The 25,468-nt window shown below is 36.5% G+C and overlaps 1 protein-coding gene across 1 annotated transcript in view; it reads right to left on the bottom strand.

The window, feature by feature from the left end:
- The window catches only part of wdr44.L (WD repeat domain 44 L homeolog), a 46,592-nt gene that overhangs the window by 5,712 nt on the left and 15,412 nt on the right, over positions 1-25,468 (bottom strand). The window contains 14 exon segments of the mRNA NM_001096197.1: positions 1,058-1,159; positions 1,712-1,903; positions 3,164-3,286; positions 5,066-5,182; positions 7,235-7,299; positions 9,739-9,877; positions 9,980-10,131; positions 10,262-10,368; positions 11,728-11,811; positions 12,578-12,714; positions 13,579-13,680; positions 14,137-14,267; positions 17,954-18,602; positions 20,372-20,440. Coding sequence (NP_001089666.1) covers positions 1,058-1,159; positions 1,712-1,903; positions 3,164-3,286; positions 5,066-5,182; positions 7,235-7,299; positions 9,739-9,877; positions 9,980-10,131; positions 10,262-10,368; positions 11,728-11,811; positions 12,578-12,714; positions 13,579-13,680; positions 14,137-14,267; positions 17,954-18,602; positions 20,372-20,440 — 2,169 coding nt within the window.

Here is a 25,468-nt window from a genome sequence, read left to right as displayed (position 1 = left end):
TTGCCAATATTTGCATTATAAAATGTCTATGGAGCAGAATGATGGCATTTAAGAAAAGTGGAGCCTTTGACAAAGCCGGCTTAACGCTGGTGAAACGCGCGTCAGGCGCTCTTTAGCTTTAGCTAGGCAGGGGGACTGAACTTTCATTAATTTAGGCTACCTCTTCATGGCTGAAATGGGCGGGAAGCTCTGAGGGTGAAGGGGTGGGCGAACGACGGAGCTTGGCTCTGGGGTAGAATTTATGCAAACCTAGTTGTTATCCTTTCAGTACTACAATTTATTCCAGTAATTTAATAGCGGATCAATTCTGATACCACCTTGTTATACCAATTTCTCCATGGAAATGGGAGGGTGCGCTGGAGGGTGAATGGGTGGTGGAATTATCAAAGCTGGAAAGTGGATGGGTGGTGGAATGAGTGGCAATGGAATGGGTTACCTATAGAAAATTCATATAGGCCACGTGATATTTGTTTTTTTCGCCCCACACGGCGTTGTTTGCTGCAGTTGTTCACTGCAGATTGTAGTGATTCACTACAGACTTTAGGCATTAGCCTGTTAATCTACTCATGGTTCGCATTTGTCGCTTCACCTAATTTTGGTTCTTTGTCTCCCTGGTCCTAGTTTCATTTTTAAATGGTTTCCTGGACTCACGATTTTATTTAACATATCAGTAAAAGTTACGTTTTAACCAAGTTCCTCGAGTTATCGGGTCTCACGATGGGGTGGTGCAATTTCAAGGGTTAGCTTTTTCTCCCTCTATATATACTTATCTTTTTAACCCTGCACACCATCTACTGGTTTCTCAATTGATAGGTGGCGCTCCCTACTTTGTTTGTGATTATAAAAACTACCTCTGTACTGCATCTGAAGGTTTACAATGTAGGTATTGGTCATATTCGTCACAGAAATGTATAGTATTTGTGTATATGTGATTTAGATATGATCGGCTATGGGGTGCTATTTCTGCTAAAATATATATTCTGCATTATTCTCTAATTGAGCTAGTAAAAGTTTCTAGCCTCGCTCTGTTTGTCATATAAAGTAAAGCAAACCTTACCTTATTTTCACCCGGTAATGGCTCTATTCCAGTAATTTTTCTTCCAACCCTGTTTCGCCCTCTCGTAGAGCGTACATGAATTTGAGTATGGTATTTTAAATGCTAAAGAAAGAAAAAAAATCATTTGTAGACAATACCATAACATTTAATTGAAATCCATTAAACCCCAGCACCCTCCAATTAAAAAACAAATGGGCCAAAGAGGTGGGTGTGCAGAACAACCACAATATAAACAAATCAATAGAAATTGTGCACAAATTGCATTTGATTCATGCCACTGATATGTTTCCATTTAAATAATATTATCTTGATACTTATCAAGTTATATTTTATATTAGTCATTTTTTTTTGGCACTGACCTTTCTAAAATATTATACCGTTGTGCATGAAGATGGGCTGGATAGCAATCTTGTCAGTCTCACTGTAGCCCTATTTGTGTAAGATTTTTTACATTGGCTGCACTGGATGTGTACAAAGTAGCACAAAGTGTTTGTTGGGCATACAGTCCTTTCTACAGAAATACTGTTTGCAGCCAGAAAGCGACCAATAATGAAATTATATTCTGCCATGTGTGGTGTATGTGTGCATTAGAACACCTCATAATTCTCATGACATGCTCACAGGCAAAAAAAAAAAAAAAAAGGGGAATATTACCTCAGTATCATAAAAAATGCACCTTCCATCATACGTGCCAATAACTGCATGTTTTCCATTCTGACAAAAGTTAGCAGCTGTAATAAGTTTCGTTTGTCCGTCAATCTCATTCCACAAAGCAACTTTCTTGTCAGGAATATTCCAAAGCCGGAGTTTACCGTCAAGAGAACCACTTAGGAAGTAACGATCATCCTAGAGAGAGAGAGAGCTATACAGTTACATTTTGAACACACTGTAAGCTGATTTAAGCACAAAAAAAATATCCCCATCATTAAATACAGAAAAAAAAAGGCGGTGGTTAAACTAAAAATAAAAGGCAAGAAGCATATTCTATAAACTTTAGCTGACTGAAATCCTATCTGTTACACCATATACTTAGTCATGCTTTAGATATAAATGGTTTGGTGTGTATAAATCTTTTTTATATATCTTTTTTGTTTCCTCTCAAAAGCATTTAAATTCATATTAAATTCAGTAACTTTCCAGATTTGTAAAAAAAAAAAATCTACTGTAATGTATAGTGACCATAAATGAAGTTAGGTACCTTTGCACTTAAAGGGATACTGTCATGGGAAAAAATGCATCAGTTAATAGTGCTGCTCCAGCAGAATTCTGCACTGAAATCCATTTCTCAAAAGAGCAAACAGGTTTTTTTACACTTAATTTTGGAATCTGACATGGGGCTAGACATATTGTCAGTTTCCCAGCTGTCCCCAGTCATGTGACTTGTGATAAACTTCAGTCACTCTTTACTGCTGTACTGCAAGTTGGAGTGATATCACCCCCTCCCTTCCCCCCTCCAGCAGCCTAACAACAGAACAATGGTAAGGTAACCAGATAGCAGCTCCCTAGCACAAGATAACAGCTGCCTGGTAGATCTAAGAACAGCACTCAATAGTAAAATCCAGGTCCCAATGCAACACACTCAAGTTAGATTGAGTAGGAGAAACAACAGCCTGTCAGAAAGCAGTTCCATCCTAAAGTCCTGGCTCTTTCTGAAAGCACATGACTAGGCAAAATGACCTGAGATAGCTGCCTACACACCAATATTACAACTAAAAAAAATACACTTGCTGGTTCAGGAATGACATTTTATATTGTAGAGTGAATTATTTGCAGTGTAAACAGTGTAATTTAGAAATGGAAAAGGCATCATAAAAATCACGACAGAATCCTTTTAGGACACAAGTAGTAATTTTTTTCTCTGCAAAGGTTGCCATGACAAAGCAATGAAAATTGTCCCATGTGTGACAGCAATAATATTACAAAAACAAAGATGTTTTGAAAAGGTAACTGCTTCCATCTACTATAAACATTGATCGCCAACTTTTTCCTGGGGCAGTTTTTCAGAAGCAACGACGCACAGAATAAGCCTAAAATGACCAGGTTTAAAAGAAATAAAAAAATCTGGCTTTAAAACAATTTCTTTAACATCATAGAAACATGACTCACCCTTGGATGGAAAGCTATTGCTGTAACAAAATCAATATGCTGGAAGCAACAAAGACACTCCCTCCTGGATATATGCCATAGACGCACTGTCTTGTCCATTGATGACGAGAGTAAGAAATAATTCTGTAGGAACATTTTGAAAATCATTGTAAAATCATCTAGTTCATCTTGACAGGAGATACACTAGACATTTTAGCTACTTTTTAACTTTAGAGGTAGCTATATAATTAAGATTTAGTGCTCAGCTAAGGGAAAGCTATAATTTAAACTGCATACTATTCGATTTCCAGTAAATGCACAATCAAGCATTTAAAGACACTTCTTGCAGACGAAGCAGAGATAAGTTACACAGTTAACTGTGTAAAGTACAAAACGGTCAAGTAAAGCTCCCATACATTCATTTATACTGCCATTCAAATAAATAATTGATATTATTGAAGAACGACTTGAATATTCAGGAGGAACTTTTAGGGTCAGATGATAATTACATAAGTTGTTTTACATAACAACATAAGTTGTTTTAAAGACCATACTGGCAAAACAATTTTAGAAAGAAATAGGTAAATATGAATATGTGCTTTTACCAGAATATAAAATGAATACTTTCCTAATGCCGACTACAGAATTTATTCAATCAGCCCAGGGGCTTGAACATTCATTCTTTAACATATTCAAATGACAAATCATTTCCCTAATTCTGCTTATGCATATAATCGGTTTATGCATATAATGAGCAACTCTGTACATGATTTACAATAACAAGATTACAAGAAAACACATACATTTTAAAGGAACAGTTCAGTGTAAAAATAAAAACTGGGCAAATAGACTGTGCAAAATAAAAAAATGTTTCTAATATAGTTAGTTAGGCAAAAATTTAATGTATAAAGGCTGGAGTGAGCAGATGTCTAACATAATAGCCAGAACACTACTTCCTGCTTTTCAGTTCTCTAACTCTGAGTTAGTTAGCGACTTGAAGGGGGACCACATGGGACATAACTGTTCAATGAGTTTGCAATTGATCCTCAGCATGCAGCTCAGATTCAAAAGCAAACAGATATGACCCATGTGCCCCCCCTCTAGTCTGTGATTGGTTACTGCCTGGTACCCAATCAATGGAAACCAAGGGAGCTGCAAAGCAGGAAGTAGTGTTCTGGCTATTATGTTAGACATCCAGTCACTCCAGTCTTTATACATTAAATTTCTGCCTATCTCTATTAGAAACATTTTTTTATTTTGCACAGCCTATCGATTTGCCCAGTTTTTATTTTTACACTGAACAATTCCGTTAAGGCGTAAAGTAACTAGTGCCTAACAAAACTGACCACAATGTGTACATGATTGTGCTAGCGATAATAATAGCAATGTAATAGCAAGGGCTGATGTGAATGATTTATAATTTCCGTATAGCACCGTGGAAGTATAATACACGTCAGTGCTATAAAATTAAAATATATTATGTGAACCTCTACTGCTAAAGACAAAGATCAACTGAAAATATACAAAATTAACATATCCTCATTCCTTATAAATTAAGCCTTTTGCATGATGTCAATTCAGCCATTCGTAACCTGGGAAAAGTATAGGTTTGGCCAATGTGTTTTCTACAATCAGTGATTTTTAGAAAAACTACATTTCAAAATAAATGGTGCAGAAAGAAAGGGCACTTTAAACAAAGTCACAAGATAGAATATTCCATCATGACTTCTGTGCACTGAACACTTAGTAATCCATAAATAGTAACAGTCATTTAGATACGCCGTTTGATAAAAGCATGTTTGGTGCCAGAATGTGGCTATAAAAAGAGATTTTTCTTTTAATGCATTTTTTGGCAGCTGAGATTATTTTGCATTAAAGCAGATGGAACATTTTATAGGAAGCAAATGTTTCAACTATCCTTACTTTAGACCAGGACAAGTCCAGAAGATCAGCTGTGTGTCCTTTGTATTTGCAAAATGGCACCTGTCGAAAGGGGGCATTTTTATCATCAGGATCCACGTCGTCTGTTCCACTGAAGACCTAGAATATATAAAAATAATACAATAGAAAACTAGATGTATTATGTTTACACTGTACTGGATAAAACGACTCAGATTTCCATCACTTTAGCTACATATAAGGAAAGCTCTGAGAAAAACTAACCCCACCTTCCAGCCTGCAACAAAATGCAGTACAGGGTATAGGATACATTCTATGGAAACCTGTTACCCAGAGAGCTCCAAATTATTGGAATGCCATCTCCCAAAAAATATATTTTTGAAAAATTATTTCCTTTTTCTCTGTAATAATAAAACAGTACCATGTACATGATCCAAACTGAGCTCCATTAATCCATATTGGTGGCAAAACAATTCATTTGAGTTTATTCAATGTTTAAATATTTTTTTTTTTAGCAAACTTAAGGTACAGAGATCCAGATTACAGGAACATCCCTTATCTGGAAAGCCCCAGGTCCCGAGCATTCTGGATAATAGATTCTATACCTATACCATTTTTGCTGTTAAAGGAGAACTAAACACCAAAAATGACTATGGTTAAAAATGCCATATTGTATATACTGAACCTAATGCAACAGCTAAAAGTTTCAGCTTCTAAATAGCAGCAATGATCCAGGATTTCAATCTTGTAACGGGGGGTCACCATCTTGAAAAGTGGCTGTGGCACTCACATGCTCAGTGGGCTTTGAGCAGCTAAGCTTAGGAGTTGTTGCAAATAAACCAGCAGAAAATGAGGTTGGCCTGTAATATAAGCTGATGCTACCAGGCTGATTATTAAATTCTGATGCTAGTTGCACTGTGCTGCCATGTAGTAATTATCAGTATTAAAGGAAACCTATACCCCCCAAAATGAATACTTAAGCAACTAATAGTTTATATCAAATTAAGTGACATATTAAAGAATTTTACCAAACTGGTCTATATATTTAAGTAAATATTGTCCTTTTAACCACCATTTCGTGCTGGTCTGTGTGCTGCCTCAGAGATCACCTGACCAGAAATACTACAATTCTAAGGGACAAGGCACAAAGGCAGAATCGGGGAGATTCTCCAAACTTTGGGCAACTTCGGAAAACGAAGTGCTCCGAGTGCCGTCCTGCCGGAAATTTACATTTTAGCCGGCAGGAAGGCAGGGGAGGCAGTTCGGGGAGATTAGTCACCCCAAAGAAGAGGAGATTTGTCACCCAGCGACTAATCTCCTCGAATCTGCCTGTGTGCCCTGACCCTAACTGTAACAGGAAGAAGTGTGGAAGCAAGACAAAACTCTGTCTGTTAATTGGCTCATGTGACCTAACATGTGGTTTGTTTGTGTGCACCCTGAATCCTATGATCCCAGGGAGTGGCCCTTATTTTTTAAAAAAGCAATTTTCTATTTATGATTACCTAATGGCACATACAACTAAAAAAGTATATTATTATGAAAATGGTTTATTTATATGAAGCAGGGTTTTACACATCAGCGGTTTAACTCAATATCTTTTTTATACAGACCTACATTTTTCAGGGGGTATAGTTTTCCTTTAATTACTAATCGGTCTTATATTGTGACATTTTTATTTTTTTATTCTTTGTGTACTGTATATTGTGAGTCAGTCCCTAAGCTCGGTAAGTGACAGCAGCACAGAGCATGCACAGTGAATAAGCAGAAAAGAAGATGGGGAGCTACTGGGGCATCTTTGGAGGACCAGATCTTTACTGCTAAAGGGCTGTGATTGCCATGGGCTGGCATAGAAGCCAAAACATAATGTACAACATTTCTAGACTACACTTTAGTTCTCCTTTTAAAAGTTACCAAAATGATAGCAGCAGCCAACATTTTAATACTTATTTAATAACAAAAATATTGAATCTCTCATATTAAAACACTAGATTACACTGAATATAAATAATTTGCAGAATTAAAAATAGCTAAAAATATAGCCTAATGAAAAATTTGTGACTGGAATAAAAAGGTAGCCTATATTATAAATACAGCATATTCTATATCTGCACACATTCATCTGACTAGCAAAAAATAATTTCTATTTCTGATTTCAGGCAGTCGCTATTACTGCCATCTACATGAAATACGTACCCCTCCATCTGTGTCAGACTTGGAAGAATTAAGACTTTCCTGAGATGGGGAGGGGGAAACCCTTCCTGAAAAGAAAAGCAGAGACCTGCAGTTTGTATAAGTTATCGGTTTGTGTCTTTTGTAGTAATGTACCAACCTAAAACATCACTGTTCAATTTTTGTGGGCCAGTGCATTATATTTGGGATTGTATTTAAGAGGCAGATTTATCTTATCTGCTTAGTGGTTTTTAAAAACTTCTTTGTATGCCATCATTTAGTGGCGGATTTATCAAAATGTGAGTTTAAAGCTTAATAAATAAAAACTCACCCATGTTCTTTTCAGTCCTATAGGATTTTTAGAATTGTATTCATCAATGGGTGAAAGTTAGAACTCTTTATTTTATTAATACGGTTCTAAACATCCCAAAGGAATGAATAAAACATGGGTGAGTTTTTATTTATTAAGCTCTAAACTCACATTTTGATAAAACTTAATGATGGAATACAAAGTTTATGAAACACTAAGCAGTCTGGGGGCTCATAATATCTAGAGCAGGGCTGTCCAACTGGCGACCCCTTGTGTCTCCACATGAAATTCTGCTTGTTGTGTCTGCTTACTTTGTGCAAGCTTTAATAGGTATCACTACAAAGATTAACTGGCCCCTGCATTGTTTAAACCTCAAATTCAGACTGTAATCCTCTGTTTGTTCACACATGTAATCCCCCCACCCCTGCATTGTTCACACCAGTGACACCTTTATTATTTACATCCGAAAGCCCTGTACTGTTCACATCTGAGATCCAGACAAACTGCCAACATTGTTCACCTGTTCACACTCCTACAAACTGCTGAAAGGGGCACCAGCACTGTGTCACTGTATTTAGTACATTTTAGACTGGTCCTGATGGGTTTCCCTGCCTTCTACTCTGTTCTGCCCTATGCTCCCTGTGTGTGCCATACTCTGCCTGCCCCATGCTCCCTGTGTGTGTGCCATACTCTGCCTGCCCTATGCTTCCTGTGTGTGCCATACTCTGCCTGCCCTATGCTCCCTGTGTGTGCCATACTCAGCCAGCAACATGCTCCTTGTGTGTGCCATACTCTGCCTGCCCCATGCTCCCTGTGTGTGGGGAGGAGGAGGAGGCATATGGATTTAGGGGTATGTCTTAATATGACTTAACTTTTTTCACATGAGTGATATCCCTGCAGTGAGCACCAACCATTTGGTTTTTTGGCGTGTTATTAATGTGGATATGGTTCTGTGGTAAGGTGAGTGTGGTTTAAAGTGGGTGTGGTCTAAAATAGGGAGTGGCTAACACTGTCTTCATTATCTGCCCTCCACCATGTAGACCAGAAAAATTCCGGCCCCTGGTACCACAGAAGTTGGACAGCACTGCCCTAGAGGGTCACATATCACCCACAGTTGAGCAGCCATACACTAAAATAATAAACTTCAGAAATGTGATCTGCTGTCCGTGACAGATCCGAAATGTGGTTGTTTATTTAAATATTATCAGATTTTAACACTGATATATGTAAAAATCAGAATACACAATTTATGTAGAATAGACTATTTTTTCATAGACTGTGGGGATACAATTTAACACCTCATTAAAATCTAAACATTTAAAGGGGAACTCTCGCGAAAATGTAAATTTAATATAAGCTTCATCATTCTGAAATAAGAAACTTTCTAAATACAATCCATTAAATATTCTGCATCATTTCTGAAAGATAAATATTCTGCATCATTTCCCTCTCTCAGCATCTGTTTCTCTTCATTCTGTCTTCGTGCAGCAGTTGGGCATCAGATATTCACTGACATTTAAGGTGGCCATAGACGCACAGATAATTATTTTCGTACGATATTCGGTTTGTGTATTGTGGGAAAAGAGCCGACCGATATCTGCAGAAGACTTGGATATCGGTCGGCTCATTGATCGGGCTTGGATGTAAAATTGTTACGTCTATGGCCACCTTTAGATCCAATATATCTTATAAGGGGGGCTTCCTTTCCTAGCAGATGAATTAAAGCTCACACAAATAATGGATTCCAGCACAAACAAAATCTAACAAATGAACTGCCTTTTGTACAAATCCTGCATATAGAGAGACATGATGTCTGGTGATTTTAATAGTTTGAGCTCTAATACATTTTCTATACAAAAGGAGCCCCCCCATAATATATATCGGATCTGTCAACAAATATCTGACACCCAACTCCTGCATGAAGACAGAATGAAGAGAAACAGATGCTAAAAAGAGGGATAGTGAAGATAAACTTGATTATTTCAGAAACCGTACACAATTTTTAATTGATTATACTTAGAAAACGGATTATTTCAGTATGCTGAAATGATTATTAAATTTTCATTTTCACTATAGTTCCCCTTGATTAAAATTGATTATACTTAAAAACTTATTATTTCAGTATGCTGAAGCTTATATTAAATTTCCATTTTCACGATAGTTCCTCTTTAAAAGATTATTCTTAGAATTCATTAGGAAACCAAACAAAAATATGTACCTTCTGTGTTGTACTTGATTCGCATGTTATTGAAATAATCAAATGCATTTTTCAGAACCCATATTCTCACTACATTGTCTTGGCCAGCTGAGGCTAACAATCGGCCACAGTGAGAAAATTTCATTGTCCATACAGCACCCTAGAAAAAGGAAGGAGGAAAAAAAAAAAGAAATTGAGTCACGGCTTTGTCATCTAAACAGCAAGGCACTTTTATACTTTTCATCATAAACCCATAGATTACCACGTGTTCTCCACTCAGATCCTGCACTACTTTGATTTGCTCAAAGTCATATGGTCCCTTAAACCCATGTGCAGCTTTAAATTTCACAGGTCTTGTGTAGGGCATGCCTTCATCATCACTGGAAGATGGGTCATCTTGATCAGTATGGAAAACTAAGAAGTCAAACATAATAAAAATGTAATGCTTAGAATGTAAAACTGGAAAATCACTATAACTACATCAGAAACATTCCAGTGTCTATTAACTCTTTGTTACTCATGAGCCAAAACAGGAATTTCTCACCTTCGTCTCTAACACTCTTCACTTTATTTACTGCACGCTCTCCATATTCTTCTGCAAGATGTTTTGCCCTTTTGACAGATTTCCCTAAAAATTTCTTCAGCTGAGTCCTTGAAATGAAGAACAAAAGAGGGCCAAGTGTATTATACTGAATAACTACAATGTACTACTTTAATTTCCCCAACAGTCTGGATTATTAAACCATAACACATACTATACTATACCCTACACAGAGGAATATTGTACAATGTTGTATATTCAGCACAATATACAACATGCTAGAAATTCACAAATACACATTTTATACCGTGTAACCATTTAAACCTCTAAAAATTACACAGTAAGTCACCTGAAGGTCTGGCAGCTTTAAAAAGTCAAAATTTCACAGTAGCTTTTAGTTCTTCACAGTTCAGAAGTGAGGTGCATTATTCCACATACATGCACACATGAATAAAATCAAACTAATTTAATTTTGAAATATATTAACTATAACTATATATCTTACGCAGCTACCTTTAGTATAAAATGCTTAATAATTACTGGGACACTATGAAAAGACAAAACAGAACAACTCAAACAAACACACACAACAAATGATCCATAAATATATATATATATATATATTATATATATATATATATATATATATATATATATATATATATATATATATATATATATATATATATATATATCACTACTAAGTATGTACAAAAGCACAAAATATTTATACATAAGGATCAATCCTTGACATTTTAGGAAAGGCTTGTATTTATCCCCTTCAGTTAAACCCCCTCTCTACGAAATTCTCCCTGCCTTCAGTTTTGCAGTAAACAAGATCCATATACAATATACAAGAAGCGTTGAAACCTCTGCACACAAATGAACACAACTATCAAATTAACATAGTAAAAATAAAACTTCATATCACACTACTTTTTGTCTTCCTTTTTTTTTTTTTTTTTACATATTTTACGAACAGATTTTGATATCACCTACAGCAGTGGTTCCCAAACTGTAGGACTGGCCCAATTGGGAAGAGTGCCCAATATTAAGCCTAATTAGGGTGAGAATTGGGAAGAATGGTTGTTTGCTCTCCTAGACACACTAATGCAACATGAATGCCAGTTAGGCTGAGATTTGGGGTCAATATGTAAATTCTGTCCTAAATATTCTTGTAACTGATATTCTCCTATATCTGTACCAATTTCATTTGATAAGATTGTACCTTCAAGGGTACCCTGACCAAAAGATGGAGCTTCTAGGAGACTTGAACTGAAAGTCTGACAACCATTGACTAAGAGAGATAATAAAACAAAGCAGAGACATCTCTTAAGAATTCTAAAATAATGTGATATAGCTCACTATCAAACTGCATATGGCAAAGCATGCAACAACAGTTCACATATGTACTATTTAATGGAAAACTAAAAAAGCTTTTGGAAAAAAAATTGCAATAATCACATTACGTTTTCTGCTTTAGTTTTCCTCCGTCAGTTTCAGATTGATGGGACTGAGGCTTTTCCTCGTCATCTGACTGTGCTGCATCATTGCTGTAAAAGACAAGGTTAAAAACCACAAGAATCTCTTGGACTCAAAATAATACTGCAGTTCCAGTGAACTTCCATTCAAGGAATTTATGGCTTCACTGGATAATCAGATATGAAAAGTGAAAAACTAACACTACTATTCTGCTAAAAGCCATCTACAAAAGTGGATGCTGTTTTTACAGCTGAGCTTGCAGAAGTCGGAATGCATGACTATGGGACAAAGTCAAAAATGCCCCAAAATGTGCCAAACACTGTTTAACATAGGAAAGCAAAGCACATGATCTGCCTATGAATGAGATAACTCAAACACTGTAAATAAGTGGTGTTCCAGTCATTGTGTGTGTCCAACCATAGGCAGAGTGTTTCCCATCCTTTGCCATCCACCAACATTAATGTTAATTGTGGGTGGGAAAACATATGCATCACATAGTAGCCTGAAGTTGCTTGTCTAAAAGGTTGTAAGGCTCATTTATAAACACTGGGCAAATTTGCACCTGGGCAGTAACCCACAGCAACCAATCAGTGATTAGCTTTTTACAGTCAGCTGCAGGATGAACACTGAAAGCAGTCATCTATTTGGTTGCTAAGGGTTACTGCCCAGGAGCAAATTTGCCTAGTGTTTATAAATGAGCCCCTGTGTGTGTATAAAAAGCAAAACTAATGTGAATTTAAATATAAAACATAAAAAAAGATTTAACTCTGCACCAGTTGTATGCCTGTACAAAATGAACACCAGTCATTCTGCAGTAAACAATGCTTATATTCTTACCTTACATACTCCTTTGTTCTTCTCATGATATATAAGGTCAAAGGATTGATGCCGGTAGGCAGTTTCTCCTCAGCCAGGCTCAAAGGAATTTCCTCCCCTGTATCCAGGTTCTTAATCATCACACTAGCTAAAATTTCCTGCAGTGGCAAAATGTGATTAATGATGTGTATCTGAACAGGGACTGTTCAGCTGACACTGTAGAAGTTTCTTTTGGAAAAGGCAAAATATGTTAAAATCAAATTTAATTGATAATATTTTTAAGGTCAGATGTTAGGCTTGTGTTAAAGGATTATTACTTCTATGAGGCATTGTTTACTTTCTTGCTTCATTACCATACAAATATAATTAAACATTCATTCCATGTTCTGGATTAATATGATAACGTTTTTTTATAATTAAATAAAAGTGAGACCTGAGAGATTTAGGGGCATATTTATCAAAAGTCAAGTTAGTTAGTTAGTTTTTTTTACCTCGGATGAACTCGAATCTCGAATAGTGTCTTATTTAAGAAAAAACTCTTAACGTTTAAAACTTAAACTAATATTACTGACCCAAAACTCAAATCGAATTTGACTAAAGTTTTTTTGAAGTTTTTTCTCCTAAAAAAAACACGGATATCAGGATGGCTTTTAACATCTTCAGTTGGTCACTGGACCTCTGCCATTGACTTCTACAGGAACTCGGCCGGTTTTAGGTGGCAAATAGTCGAATTGTTCCCAGGGTCAAGGTATGATAAATCTCTAATTCAAATTTGGATTATTCCCAACTCGAATTTGACAATCCAATTTGAGAATTCAGATTTACAATTCGAACCTTAATAAATCTGCACCTTAAGAGTTTAGAGGTTATGCCTTTTGTGTATATTTAAATATATACATGTGTGGGAGATGCTGCATGATTTTCCATATAGTATATATCAACATTACGGAACAGCTCTAACGTCTATGTAATAATATAAAAAAACAACAGTGTTCTGAATGATAAGAAAAAACATGAATTACATCATCAGTAAGCTCTCTTCCTGAGTTTGAGCGAGGTCTCTGTGGGCCAAGACATTCACTGGATTGACTGGACAGTTGTCCATCTGCTGCTTTCCCGTTTTCCTAAATACAGATATAGGGAGATTGAGTTATGATGTTTTATTGGAATATATTCCGCAAATTCCATCATACAAGGCAAGTTTATAAGATCTATAATTAATCTCTGTGCTCCTATTTTGAGACAGTATTTCAATAACATTTTCAATAACATTCAAAATCCTTTGTTTGTTATAACTAATGGACCTTGTACATATCACAACTATTTAAGCTATTACGTAATAATACTGAACAATAAAAGGCTACAGGTCAGGCTGAATATAAAATCTAAAATGTAAAAATAGGCCAACAGCATGGTACATTACACTGACACTCATAAAGCATAAACTATAATGTATGTGATCGACCCTTTTCAAGGGAGGAGCAACATTAACAAGTGAGAAAATATTTTACATACTGTACATTTATATCTATGTTTTCATTCAGCACCTACAAATGAATTATTATTTAAGATGAACTAACCTGTGCCGTGACTATTTTTTCCCCACTTGTAGCACTAGCTAAATCCAATGATGGCTGTGAATCCCTGTTCATATTTTCTGTTAATGTGTTTGGGGATAAAAGTCCTCCAGCCAAAAATCCATCCTTCTGATCTGTAAGTCACATAAAAAAAGGCATTTTAATAAGGCCTTTCTTGGATAGGGCCGAAACGTCAGATTGAAGTTCTATTCATAAATGATTATTTTATTTTATAAGTCCTGAGAGTGCAGATCCTTCGTGAAGTATGATTTAAATATTGATGTTTCTGCACCCAGGCATGCAAATTGACTTTGTCGAGAGTGCTGGTAGCCCTTTAGAATATATATATATATATATATATATATATATATATATATATATATATATATATATATATATATATCCTGCATGTAGACAGGTTGACAATGGATAATATTTATAAAGCTTCTATTAAAAAGTTACTTTATTCCCCCACCCCCCTCGGCTTGCTCCTTTATTTCAAGAGTAGCAGTGCTTAAAATACTACTGGTGCAATATATCAGGCAACCAATATTTTCTTGATTTCCTTTATGACACAAAGAGATTTTCTTTCCATAAACCATAGACACCGGCCCTTATTATCCTGTTATGGCACTCTCCAGCTTTCCCATTTAAAGGAGAAGGAAAGCTACCAAGGCAGTTTATTGCCAATAGATTAGAGACAACAGTGGAAGCTGGAATACCATTTTTATTCTTTAGAATGCTTTTTCATACCTGAGTAAACAGCTCTAGACACTGTCTCTGCTTGTTTAGGATAGCAGATGCCATATTAGCTTGCCGAGACATCACTTTCAGCCTGAGTTTCTCCCTGCTCACTCATAACTCTGGGCTCAGATTACAGCAGGGAGGGGAGGAGGGAGAGGAGCAAACTGCACAAGCTCAAGCCCTAGAGGTTTACGCTGAAAACAGTAAGTCGGATACAGAAGCCCAAATCTACACAATAGAAGGAAAGAAATGGGGTGTTTCTTTTGACAGAGGACTAAGAGCAGCATTACTAGTGTATTTATATAGACCTTTTTGCTAAAGCGTACCTAGTTTTAACCTTTAACAATGTTATTTTTTTTTTTTAGAAAGGAACTACTGATGGTTTGCTTACATTCATATTGCAAAGTAGCAGTTGTATCATAAATGAGAATATTGCAAGCAATATATAGTCCAGTGGGAAACCAGATCATGACTTCATTTAGTTAAAAAGAGCTTAAGAGACAGATACATGGTACAAGGTGTAGCATCTTTTTCAGGTTAACATTTTTTTATAAGGATGTTTATCACTGAACAGAAAAAGGCATGAATTGGATGAACCGCATAGGAGATCCTATTTTTGGCATGCTGGGCGCAGAGCTCCAACCCACATACTATTCTACCAATGTAGATGATAGTAATAATAAAGCATAATGACTGATCGTTTTTATTGCTTCCACGTTATTTTATGAGCATGACTCACTAATACACATGCATGTGCAATAGACTAGTTCTGCACCAGGTGCTACTCTTTTCTATTACTTATAGCATTATAGACATAAATCAAAATCCAGCCAGCAAAGCAATGAACTATTGAACTATACACTCATTAGTTCTCAAAATAAAACCACATACCGTAATGTTTGATACTGCCATAGATAATGTGAAGGCTTGGATATGTGGTATATCATAACACAAAGTACATATACAATTTTGCTAGTCAAATACAAATGACTTTGGGGTGTGCCACATGGAAGAGTATAAAAAGTGATCCACAATGTCAAAATTAAACCTCTCAGTCCACTGATTTAAGAAAGCACAAAACTCAACAAGCAGTATAGGTCTCTGTGGTACTGTATGCTTGGTACCATTTTGGATTCAGACCCTGTAAGTGAGAAGTGTGGATGAGGCAGGATGTGTGCAAATGATACATAAGTGAAAGTCCTAGCTGGGGTTCTCTACTGACAGAAGACAGTCTTTGAAGCTTTAGAAGTGCATTTGCATATCTGCACATTTTTCTGTCAAATTTTACATGAAGGATACAAGGTGCTTATGAAAATTTCTTAAAATACACATTCATTTCTTAAACAATTTTTTTAGCAAACAATTTTTTTTCACAAAATTATTCAGCAACTTCCACTAGACAAATACAAAAATCGCTAGGGCACAGTTTACATAGTTACATAGTTAAATCGGTCAAAAAAAGATAAAGTCCATCAAGTTCAACCCCCTCAAATGAAAACTCAGCATCCTCCATAACCTTCACATAAATTCTATATACCCATATCTATACTAACTATAGAGCTTAGTATCACAATAACCTTTGATATTATGTCTGTCCAAAAAATCATCCAAGCCATTCTTAAAGGCATTAACTGAATCAGCCATCACAACATCACCCGGCAGTGCATTCCACAACCTCACTGTCCTGACTGTGAAGAACCCCCTATGTTGCTTCAAATGAAAGTTCTTTTCTTCTAGTCTAAAGGGGTGGCCTCTGGTACGGTGATCCACTTTATGGGTAAAAAGGTCCCCTGCTATTTGTCTATAATGATCTCTAATGTACCATGGATCATTAGTTGTATTCAGTGGCATAACTAGTTGTTACTGGGCCCCATAGCAAATTCAATTTAGGGCCCCAAAATATTTATAAGTTGGCCTATTTTACCAAGATATATTAAAATTGCTAATTAATTAGGGTCTCACTGGGCCCCCTACACTCCTGGGCCCCCCTGCAACCGCAGGGTCTGCTTCCTCTATAGTTACGCCCCTGGTTGTATTACTTGCGACTATTAAGAAGGAAACCTTCATTAACTGGTTCGTCATTTGTGTAGACGAAAAATATGAGTTCAGAATCTGAGCAACCAGCTGACCCACCCCCCTTTGATATTAAGGGTCCTTAACATTTCTATTGAACTTTTATTGAACCAAAAAGGTTTTGCTCTGCAATTATGTTCCTTGCTTACAAGGGGAATATAAGGACACGTATATTTATTAAGCAGCATTTTGAACAGAGCATTTTTGTTCTGTGTTTAACACTGTGATAAGCATTTCCCACTTAATGTGTTGCAGAGATGCCCTTATACTGTCAAAGTTTGCACGTCTGAAATGTAGTGTTTTAGTGACTCCCTTATAGAACTGCCTCTGCAACAGAATTTTAAAGGAGACCATGTTATGATCACTATTCCCTAAACGCTCACCCACACAAATGCCAGAGATGAGTTCAGTATTATTAGTTATTACAAGATCCAAAAGAGAGTTATTCCTAGTAGGTTCTTTAACGAGCTGGAATTAAAAAAAACAAAACAGTTTAACCCACAGTTTAGCGTTGCCCAGCTGTTAGAAACACCCTGTCCTAGCACTTGGTGTAATCTACATTCTCAAACTGACCAGCTGCTAGCAACAATAAAAAGCAATAATTTGCACACAAAAAGAAGGAAAATCATTGCTAGTGCTAAACTTTGTTACAAAAGCCGGTTAGGGGAGAAATACGGAAACTGCCAAGCTTTTTTTGGCCTGAAACACAAGGAGTAAAGAAACTCAAAGGTTTCTTTGATGATTGATTGAGTCAAAAAGCTTGATCAACCATAAATAGGCCCCTTAGTCTCAAACCAAAGCAGGCTATACTTCCAATCACAATACAATGTATTTAATACATTTAATAAGGCCACTATTGCCCTAGGTGTTCAAAAATACCTTACTGTATAGTAAACTGGCTCAGGCAGCAATTTTTTTTTTTTTTTTTAATTTAAGTACTATGAAAGCCTAGATGTGCACATACACAATATTTTCATAAAAGTTGCATTCTCATGATACCTACACTCAAAACCAGATGATCTGTCAAAATCTGTGTCACCTTTCTTCTTACGTGGAGGAGGCGCTGGGCGTGCTGGTGGAGGGGGCCGTGGTGGGGGAGCATTTATTGGCTGTGGAGGCCGATTTGGTCCAGATTTTTTGGTGCTTGCTACTATGTCAGGCTCCACACATATCTGCCTGGGAGGTTTAGCAGGTGGTAATTGTTCTATGATATCAGATGTTGGTAATTTAGAGAACACATCTTCCACGATATTTTTTGAGGGGTCTTTAGTCTCCTCTTGAATAAGTGGAATTTCTGGTTCTTCTGCAATTTTAAGTTCTTCGGTTATTTTAAGGTCTTGAGTTAAATCAACAATATTTTCTATTGCAGATGGTACGTAAGCAGAATCAGCCGAAGGACCTGCATCTTGAGACCTACTAATGTCTGGTTCTAAATATTCACTGATCTGCTGCTGTAAAGGATCTTCCACACCATCATGGAAGGTAGACTCTGTAACTACCAGTTCAGGAATATTGCTTAGAAGATCTTGCTTAGTTTTTACAGAGTCCCCGATTAAAGTTTCATGTAATACTTCAGTTTTCTCCTCTACAACTGGATTTTCATTTTCTGTGTCACTGCACTTCTGGCTTTCCTCAATAATGCTGTCAATAATCTAAAAATGAAAACAAATATAACATAGCATCATTTTATCGACTTGGCATCCACAAAACATCTCTACTGTCAAGTTTAATAATCATTGATGTAGCTACAGAAATTAGACCATATACCTTTGTGATACCTTTTATTGGCTAACTGAATAAGTAACAATTGCAAGCTTTCGGAGCACACAGGCCCCTTCTTCAGGCAAAATACAAATGAAAGGCATGAAAGGCATCATATCTGTTAGATCATTGAAAAAGGGTTTATGGGCAATAAATGAGAAAGTTACAGATAGAGAGAGATAACTTGTAGAGATAATAAAAGTAATTAGGGTGGGTTGTAAATAGTCCAGGGGTCTGGATTCAGCCAGGTCACATAGCTTGAACTAAACCAAGACAGAATACGGTAAGCTTAACACAACAGTGCAAATTAGGAATTGGACAAGATACAGGTACATATAAATAGACTACAAATAGGAATTGTGACCTGTAAAGATAATACAATATTACAGCCCAGAAATATGATCTAACAGTACTGTATATATATGATGTGCCTTTCAAGCCTTTCATTTGTATTTTGCCTAAAGAAGGGGCCTGTGTGCGCCGAAAGCTTGCAATTGTTACTTATTCAGTTAGCCAATAAAAGGTATCACCAAACTACATTTTCTGCATTTTTTCAATGGCTAACACGGTACAACATCTCAAAACCATATACCTATGTAAGTAGAAATATACAAACATCGACATTATACATATTCTTGAAGAATGTAAATCAATAAACAGCAGTTCTCCAGTTTGGAATTTAAGCAGCTGTCGGGTTACTAGAGTTCTATTTATCCTAGCAAACTGGAAGTGGACAGACAATCACAGACTGGAAAATGAATAGGAGAGGAACTGAACAAAGTTCAAATAAAAAGCAAAATTAACATTGTAGCATCACAGAGAATAATTTTATTGGCTCCAGATATTCTATAGCATTTTAAAAGTTAATTTACTGGCGAACTAATTATCTGGCATTCTCACATAAATGGGTGACCAATTCCGAAAAAATATAATTCCAGATAATCTGGTATATTCCAGAGTTTTATTTCCTTGCCACAAGGCTGTGACAAATGACAAAACGTTGCTCGCCTTTAAACTTTTTTTGGCAATTCTTTCTATTATTTATGTAAGCGAAACCTTTTAATGTTATCTGGCTTAGGAATCAGCTTAATGTAATGACATACAGTTCAAGTAATTCTACCAGAGGCTTTCCAGTCTGCAATTCAGGCCACTTCAGGTTGATCAGTTCTACTGACTCTAAGGCCAATGGCACAGGTTTCTCAGGTGGAAGATAAATGCCTGATGCCTTCCCAATATGCTTGTTATTTAGATGAATGGTAAACATTTCTCACACCTCTTCACTAGTTGTTTTTGGAACAGAAATAAGAAAGATACTTTTTCAAGCATGACACTTCCTGTCACTGGTGGTTTCAACTAATCAAAATGACAGGTAGCCGAATCTGCAGCAGCAGAATTTAAAAAGACACAAAACATGGGAGAGTATAGTCCACAAAATTCTTAGTGCTTAGTTTTTTCCTGAAACGCTTCTATTTTTCCTCTTACAAATATACTCTTTACCATAAAATGCTAGACAACTGGCACTTTTATGACAGATGATACAGCAAAATATGTCTATATACTGTACATGCAAAAAAAAAAAAAAAAAAAAGAACCATCATAAACCAAGACATTCAGCTGTGTGTTGTATTATATTTCTTAGTGCTTTTAACCTGAAATATACCTCTTTTGAGTCATCTTGCTTTAGTTCTATGTTTCTAGTTTCAGCTTTCTTGGAATAGGTGGCCTCTTCCTGTGAAAGTTAGCACATAGTTACAACACAAACATTATACATTCACTAAATATTTACATAAAAAAAATCAGCTTCTGAGAAGGCAAGTGGTAGAATTGTCAAGGGCAACAGAATTGAGAACACAAACAAAGTATATATTTCTGTTTAGATGTAGTCTTAGATGGCTGGAAAAAAAGAGTTTACATAAATACATCACACCCCTGAAGAAGTAGGTACTAGGAACATTTCTGCAATTTAGATGTTACTTATGCCTGACTCCGCAGCCCATTCCTACAAATTATATGGGGTCATACCCAACATGGCTGCCAAGCGAAACAAACAGACCTAATGCAGTATAGAGGATGGCCTTAAAATAAATCCAGCATATCTGATCAGTTTGCATTCTCTCAAATGCTTACAGTTTACAGCGGTTTTATGTGTGGATATGTCACTGTGATAACAGCCTCTTGGTTTAAGTGCCTGTTTATTCATTCAAACTACAGTGCTGTTTGGCAAGTGGCAATTTAAACAAAATAAGGAGTGCTAAAAAAGTCTCACTATGAAAATTACATGTTGTAAATGGCTACAAAGAAACTGTCAGCCCCAATGATGTTGGGCCTCTCTCAACATCATTGTGCATGAAAACATCTGAAAACTGCCCTTTTTCACACTGCATATTGCTCACTGAGTATGCAGACATCAGATTCAGAGGGGTAAGGCCTTGCTGGGGGAACCTGGTAAAGTTTGCATGCATGGGGATAAAGGTCACCCATATATTTATAAATACGTATAAAATGTCTGGCACCCCAAAGCAAAAATAGGATGATGTTACAAATGGAATATTTTACATGATTTTATTTTGGCCCCTTGAAAAACGTAAAATGGCGGTACAGGACACTAATGGCGGAACTATAATTTGAAACTCTCTGGATGACTGGTTTCTGGATCATAAATCTCATACCTGTGTCAAAATATACGTAAGCTGATATAAATATAACTGTGAAAAAAATGTAGCTCACACAAAGTACAACCTAACAGGTAACTTTACACTGGCACAAAGTAAGAGGAGTCAGTAAGAATGTGATATCAGTTATTCTCCTGCAGTGGGGCTTAACCTGTAAAATATTACAGGAATGTTGATGGCTAATTAACAGATCACAGAGCTGTGATTAGATAAGCAGCACTGGATTCCTTGTGCAAGATCAGGAGCCCTTCGTTCATGTTATAAATCGACATTAAAGGGTTTCCACATAAGAGCCACTCCCTTTAGAAAAGAAATGCAAACATTTCTCCACCTGGTACTGTACTTCCACAGGTGTCTGGCTACCAGAAAGTACAAAGTTTAACAGAGATATATAGAGATATATATATATATATATATATATATATATATATATATATATATATATATACACACACACATATATATATATATATACACATACATACATATATATATATATATATATATATACATACATATATATATACATACACACACACAGTAAGGTCCATAGGTCCATAAATCTTTGGACTGAGACAACTTTTTTCTAACTTTGGTTCTGTACATTACCTTTATGAATTTTAAATCAAACAACTCAGATGCAGTTGAACTGCAGGCTTTCAGCTTTAATTCAAGATTAAAAAGAAAAGAATAGCATAAAAATGTGAGGAACTAAAGCCTCTTTTTTAACACAATAACTTCATTTCAGGGGCTCAAAAGCAATTGGACAAATTTAAAAACAGAAAATAAAATGTTAATTTCTAATACTTGGTTGAAAACCCTTTGCTGGCAATGACAGCCTGAAGTCTTGAACTCATGGACATCACCAGATTCTGGGTTTCCTCCTTTTTAATGCTCTGCCAGTCCTTTACTGCAGCGGCTTTCAGTTGCTGTTTGTTTGAGGGCCTTTCTGTCCAAAGTTTCGTCTTCAACAAGTGAAATGCAGCTCAATTGGGTTCAGATCAGGTGACTGACTTGGCCATTCAAGAATATTCCACTTCCACTTGGATGTATGTTTTGAGTCATTATGAAACGCCTCCCAATCAATTTGACTGCATTCAGCTGGATTTGAGCAGACAGTGTCTCTGAACACCTCAGAATTCATTCAGCTGCTTCTGTCCTGTGTCACATCACGGATAAACACTAGTGTCCCAGTGCCACTGGCAGCCATGCACACCCAAGCCATCATACTGCCTCCCCCATGTTTTATAGATGATGTATGCTTTGGATCATGAGCTGTTCCACGCCTTCTCCATACTTAGATATTTTTTTTTAGCAAAATCCAATCTAGCCTTTCTATTCTTAATGTTTATGAGTGGTTTGCGCCTTGCAGTGCACCCTCTGTATTTACTTTCATGCAGTCTTCTCTTTATGGTAGACGTGGATATTGATACACCTACCTCCTGGAGAGTGTTGTTCACTTGTTTGGCTGTTGTGAAGGGATTTCTCTTCACCATGGAAATGATTCTGCGATCATCCACCACTGTTGCCTTCCGTGGACGTCCAGGTCTTTTTGCGTTACTGAGTTCCCTAGTTCTTTCTTTCTTTCTCAGGATGTACCAAACTGTCAATTTTGCCACTCCTAATATTGTAGCAATTTCTTTGATGTGTTTTTTCTGTTTTTGCAGCTTAAGGATGGTTTGTTTCACCTGCATGGAGAGATCCTTTGACCACATGTCTGTTCACAGCAAAATCTTCCAAATACAAGCCCCCCCACCTCAAATCAACTCCAGGGCTTTTATCTGCTTCATTGATAATGACATAATGAAGGAATTGCCCACACCTGCCCATGAAATAGCTTTTGAGTCATTTGACCAATTGCTTTTGAGCCCCTGAAATGAAGTATTTGTGTTAAAAAAGGCTTTAGTTCCTCACATTTTTATGAAATATTTTTGTTCAACCCACTGAATTAAAGCTGAAAGTCTGCAGTTGAACTGCATCTGAGTTTCATTTTAAATTGTGGTAATATACATAACCAAAATTAGAAAAAAGTTGTCTCTGTGCAAAGATTTATGGACCTAACTGTATATATGGACAAAAAACAAACTAATTGTCAGTCTTCCATAGGACAGACCTAGACATGCCATTGTTCATATCAGAATGATATGACCTCTCCACTGCAAACCATGAGACCTTATGCTTACCTAGTCAGAGCTGTAATCTGGAAATGTTTTTGACATTCTTTATTTGTTTACATTTTACAAAAATAAAATCGAGTTGATATATCTGTAACAAGTTTGCAGCAGAGATTGAATTGCTAGAGATTGAATTGCATGGTTGTCTACAAAAGAAAACAAACTGGCAGACATTTGAGTACTCAATTCAAAGGGGAATGGCAACCTGAAAAACAATTATTAAAGTTATTCATAAATGTAATTCTGGAAACAAATTAGCAGAAGTCAGTTCTCCTGTTCTTAAAGGACAAGGAAAGTCTAAAATAGAATAAGGCTAGAAATGCTGTATTTTGTATACTAAACATAAGCATGAACTTACTGCACCACAAGCCTAATCAAACAAATGATTTATGCGTTCAAAGTTGGCCACAGGGGGCTGTCATCTTGTAACTTTGTTAAACATCTTTGCCTGACCCTGCACATGCTCAGTGTGGTCTGGGATGCTTAGGGATCGTCATAAACAAAGCTGCTGGAGTTCTGAATGGCTGGGAATTAAGGTTGGGGCTCCCCCTGCTGTTTATAAGTATGATTGTTTCCCTGCTCAGCAGTTAGGTACCATCTGACAATTCCTATCCACAGCAGTAAATGAAGGGAGAATTTCACTGCATACAGTCAGGTTTCTTCTAAATACGGTACACATGTTTTAATTATAGTATATTGGAGATAGGTTTCTTTTTCATTAAAGTAAGTAAAAATGGGATTTTATTATTTTGCCTTTCCTTGTCCTTTAATCAACAGGCTTCTGTAACACTGCTTCAACAGTCAGACCCAGCAGTGCAGAAAACAAAAGACAAATACTGCTTTAAATTGCAATGACATTTATTGAAAAGATTTTTTCTTGAAAAAAAAACAAAACATATTTTTGGTTCCGCATCCCCATTACTGGTAATTAAAAAGCCGTAATTGGCAGATTTTTATATTAATTTGGAAATGTAGTTCCTGGATGGCAATAAAAAAGATTTTTAATGCACTGAATATTTAATGTAAGATTTGTACGTAATAAAGCTCCAAAATGCTGTCAAAATACCTTACTTGACAATCAGCTTGCTAGCTGTATATTGTTTTTTCAATTTGCCGCTTAAAGCTAATTGCACAATAGACTCTTGAACATTGCTGCAATCAAGCTGAAAACAAAGCAATTGCAGGTAGCAGACTATTGGTGACAAATCTCTCAAGCACAGGCCTATCTGTCACTGTCATGTGTCTCTTTACCAAAGATCTCTATGTGACAGGCTGATACTGGCCCAAGGGTGAAGTTGTGATCTGTGCATGTGGAACATTCCCCCTCAAAATATTTGTATTTTAGAAATGCAGTGCTACTAGCCAGAGGTGAGGCATTATTAAGGGCTAAGAGGGTTCCTTCTCAGATGGTATAATTCAGATGATGGCAAACAAATGTGAAAGGGAGAAAGTAGGATAGATTTGGGTGCAGCTTTGTCAGCTAAAATATGCTTTGTAGAATATATACCACCTACCATCAACCTTAGATTGTGCATTGTGAAGAAGCATATCACTAGTACAATGTATATGTATTCACTAATCACAAACAGTTTCCCTTTAAGAAAACCCCACATGTAATAAAAGGTACTAAGTTTGCCCATGGCATCCAATAAAAAAAGGTAACTTTAAAACAAATGACCAGTAAAGATGTACCTGCTTGATTTGTTGCTATGGGTTACTGCATCTGGGCACTAAGTGCCCTTCGTTACATTTCAACCCGATTTAGGTTTACCTTAAAGCCATACCAACACGTTCCTATAAAAATCATAGGAACTTGTCTAGGAGCTGCTGCACGCTGAATATATTCCACTAAAAGCCCCAAAAAGTCACCCCAGCCCCACGAAACTTTGTTAACTTGACCCTCTGACACTG

This window comes from Xenopus laevis, chromosome 8L (genome assembly GCF_017654675.1).
Source record: "Xenopus laevis strain J_2021 chromosome 8L, Xenopus_laevis_v10.1, whole genome shotgun sequence".
NCBI classification, from domain to species: domain Eukaryota; kingdom Metazoa; phylum Chordata; class Amphibia; order Anura; family Pipidae; genus Xenopus; species Xenopus laevis.
This window is presented reverse-complemented; position numbering and strand designations above follow the sequence as displayed.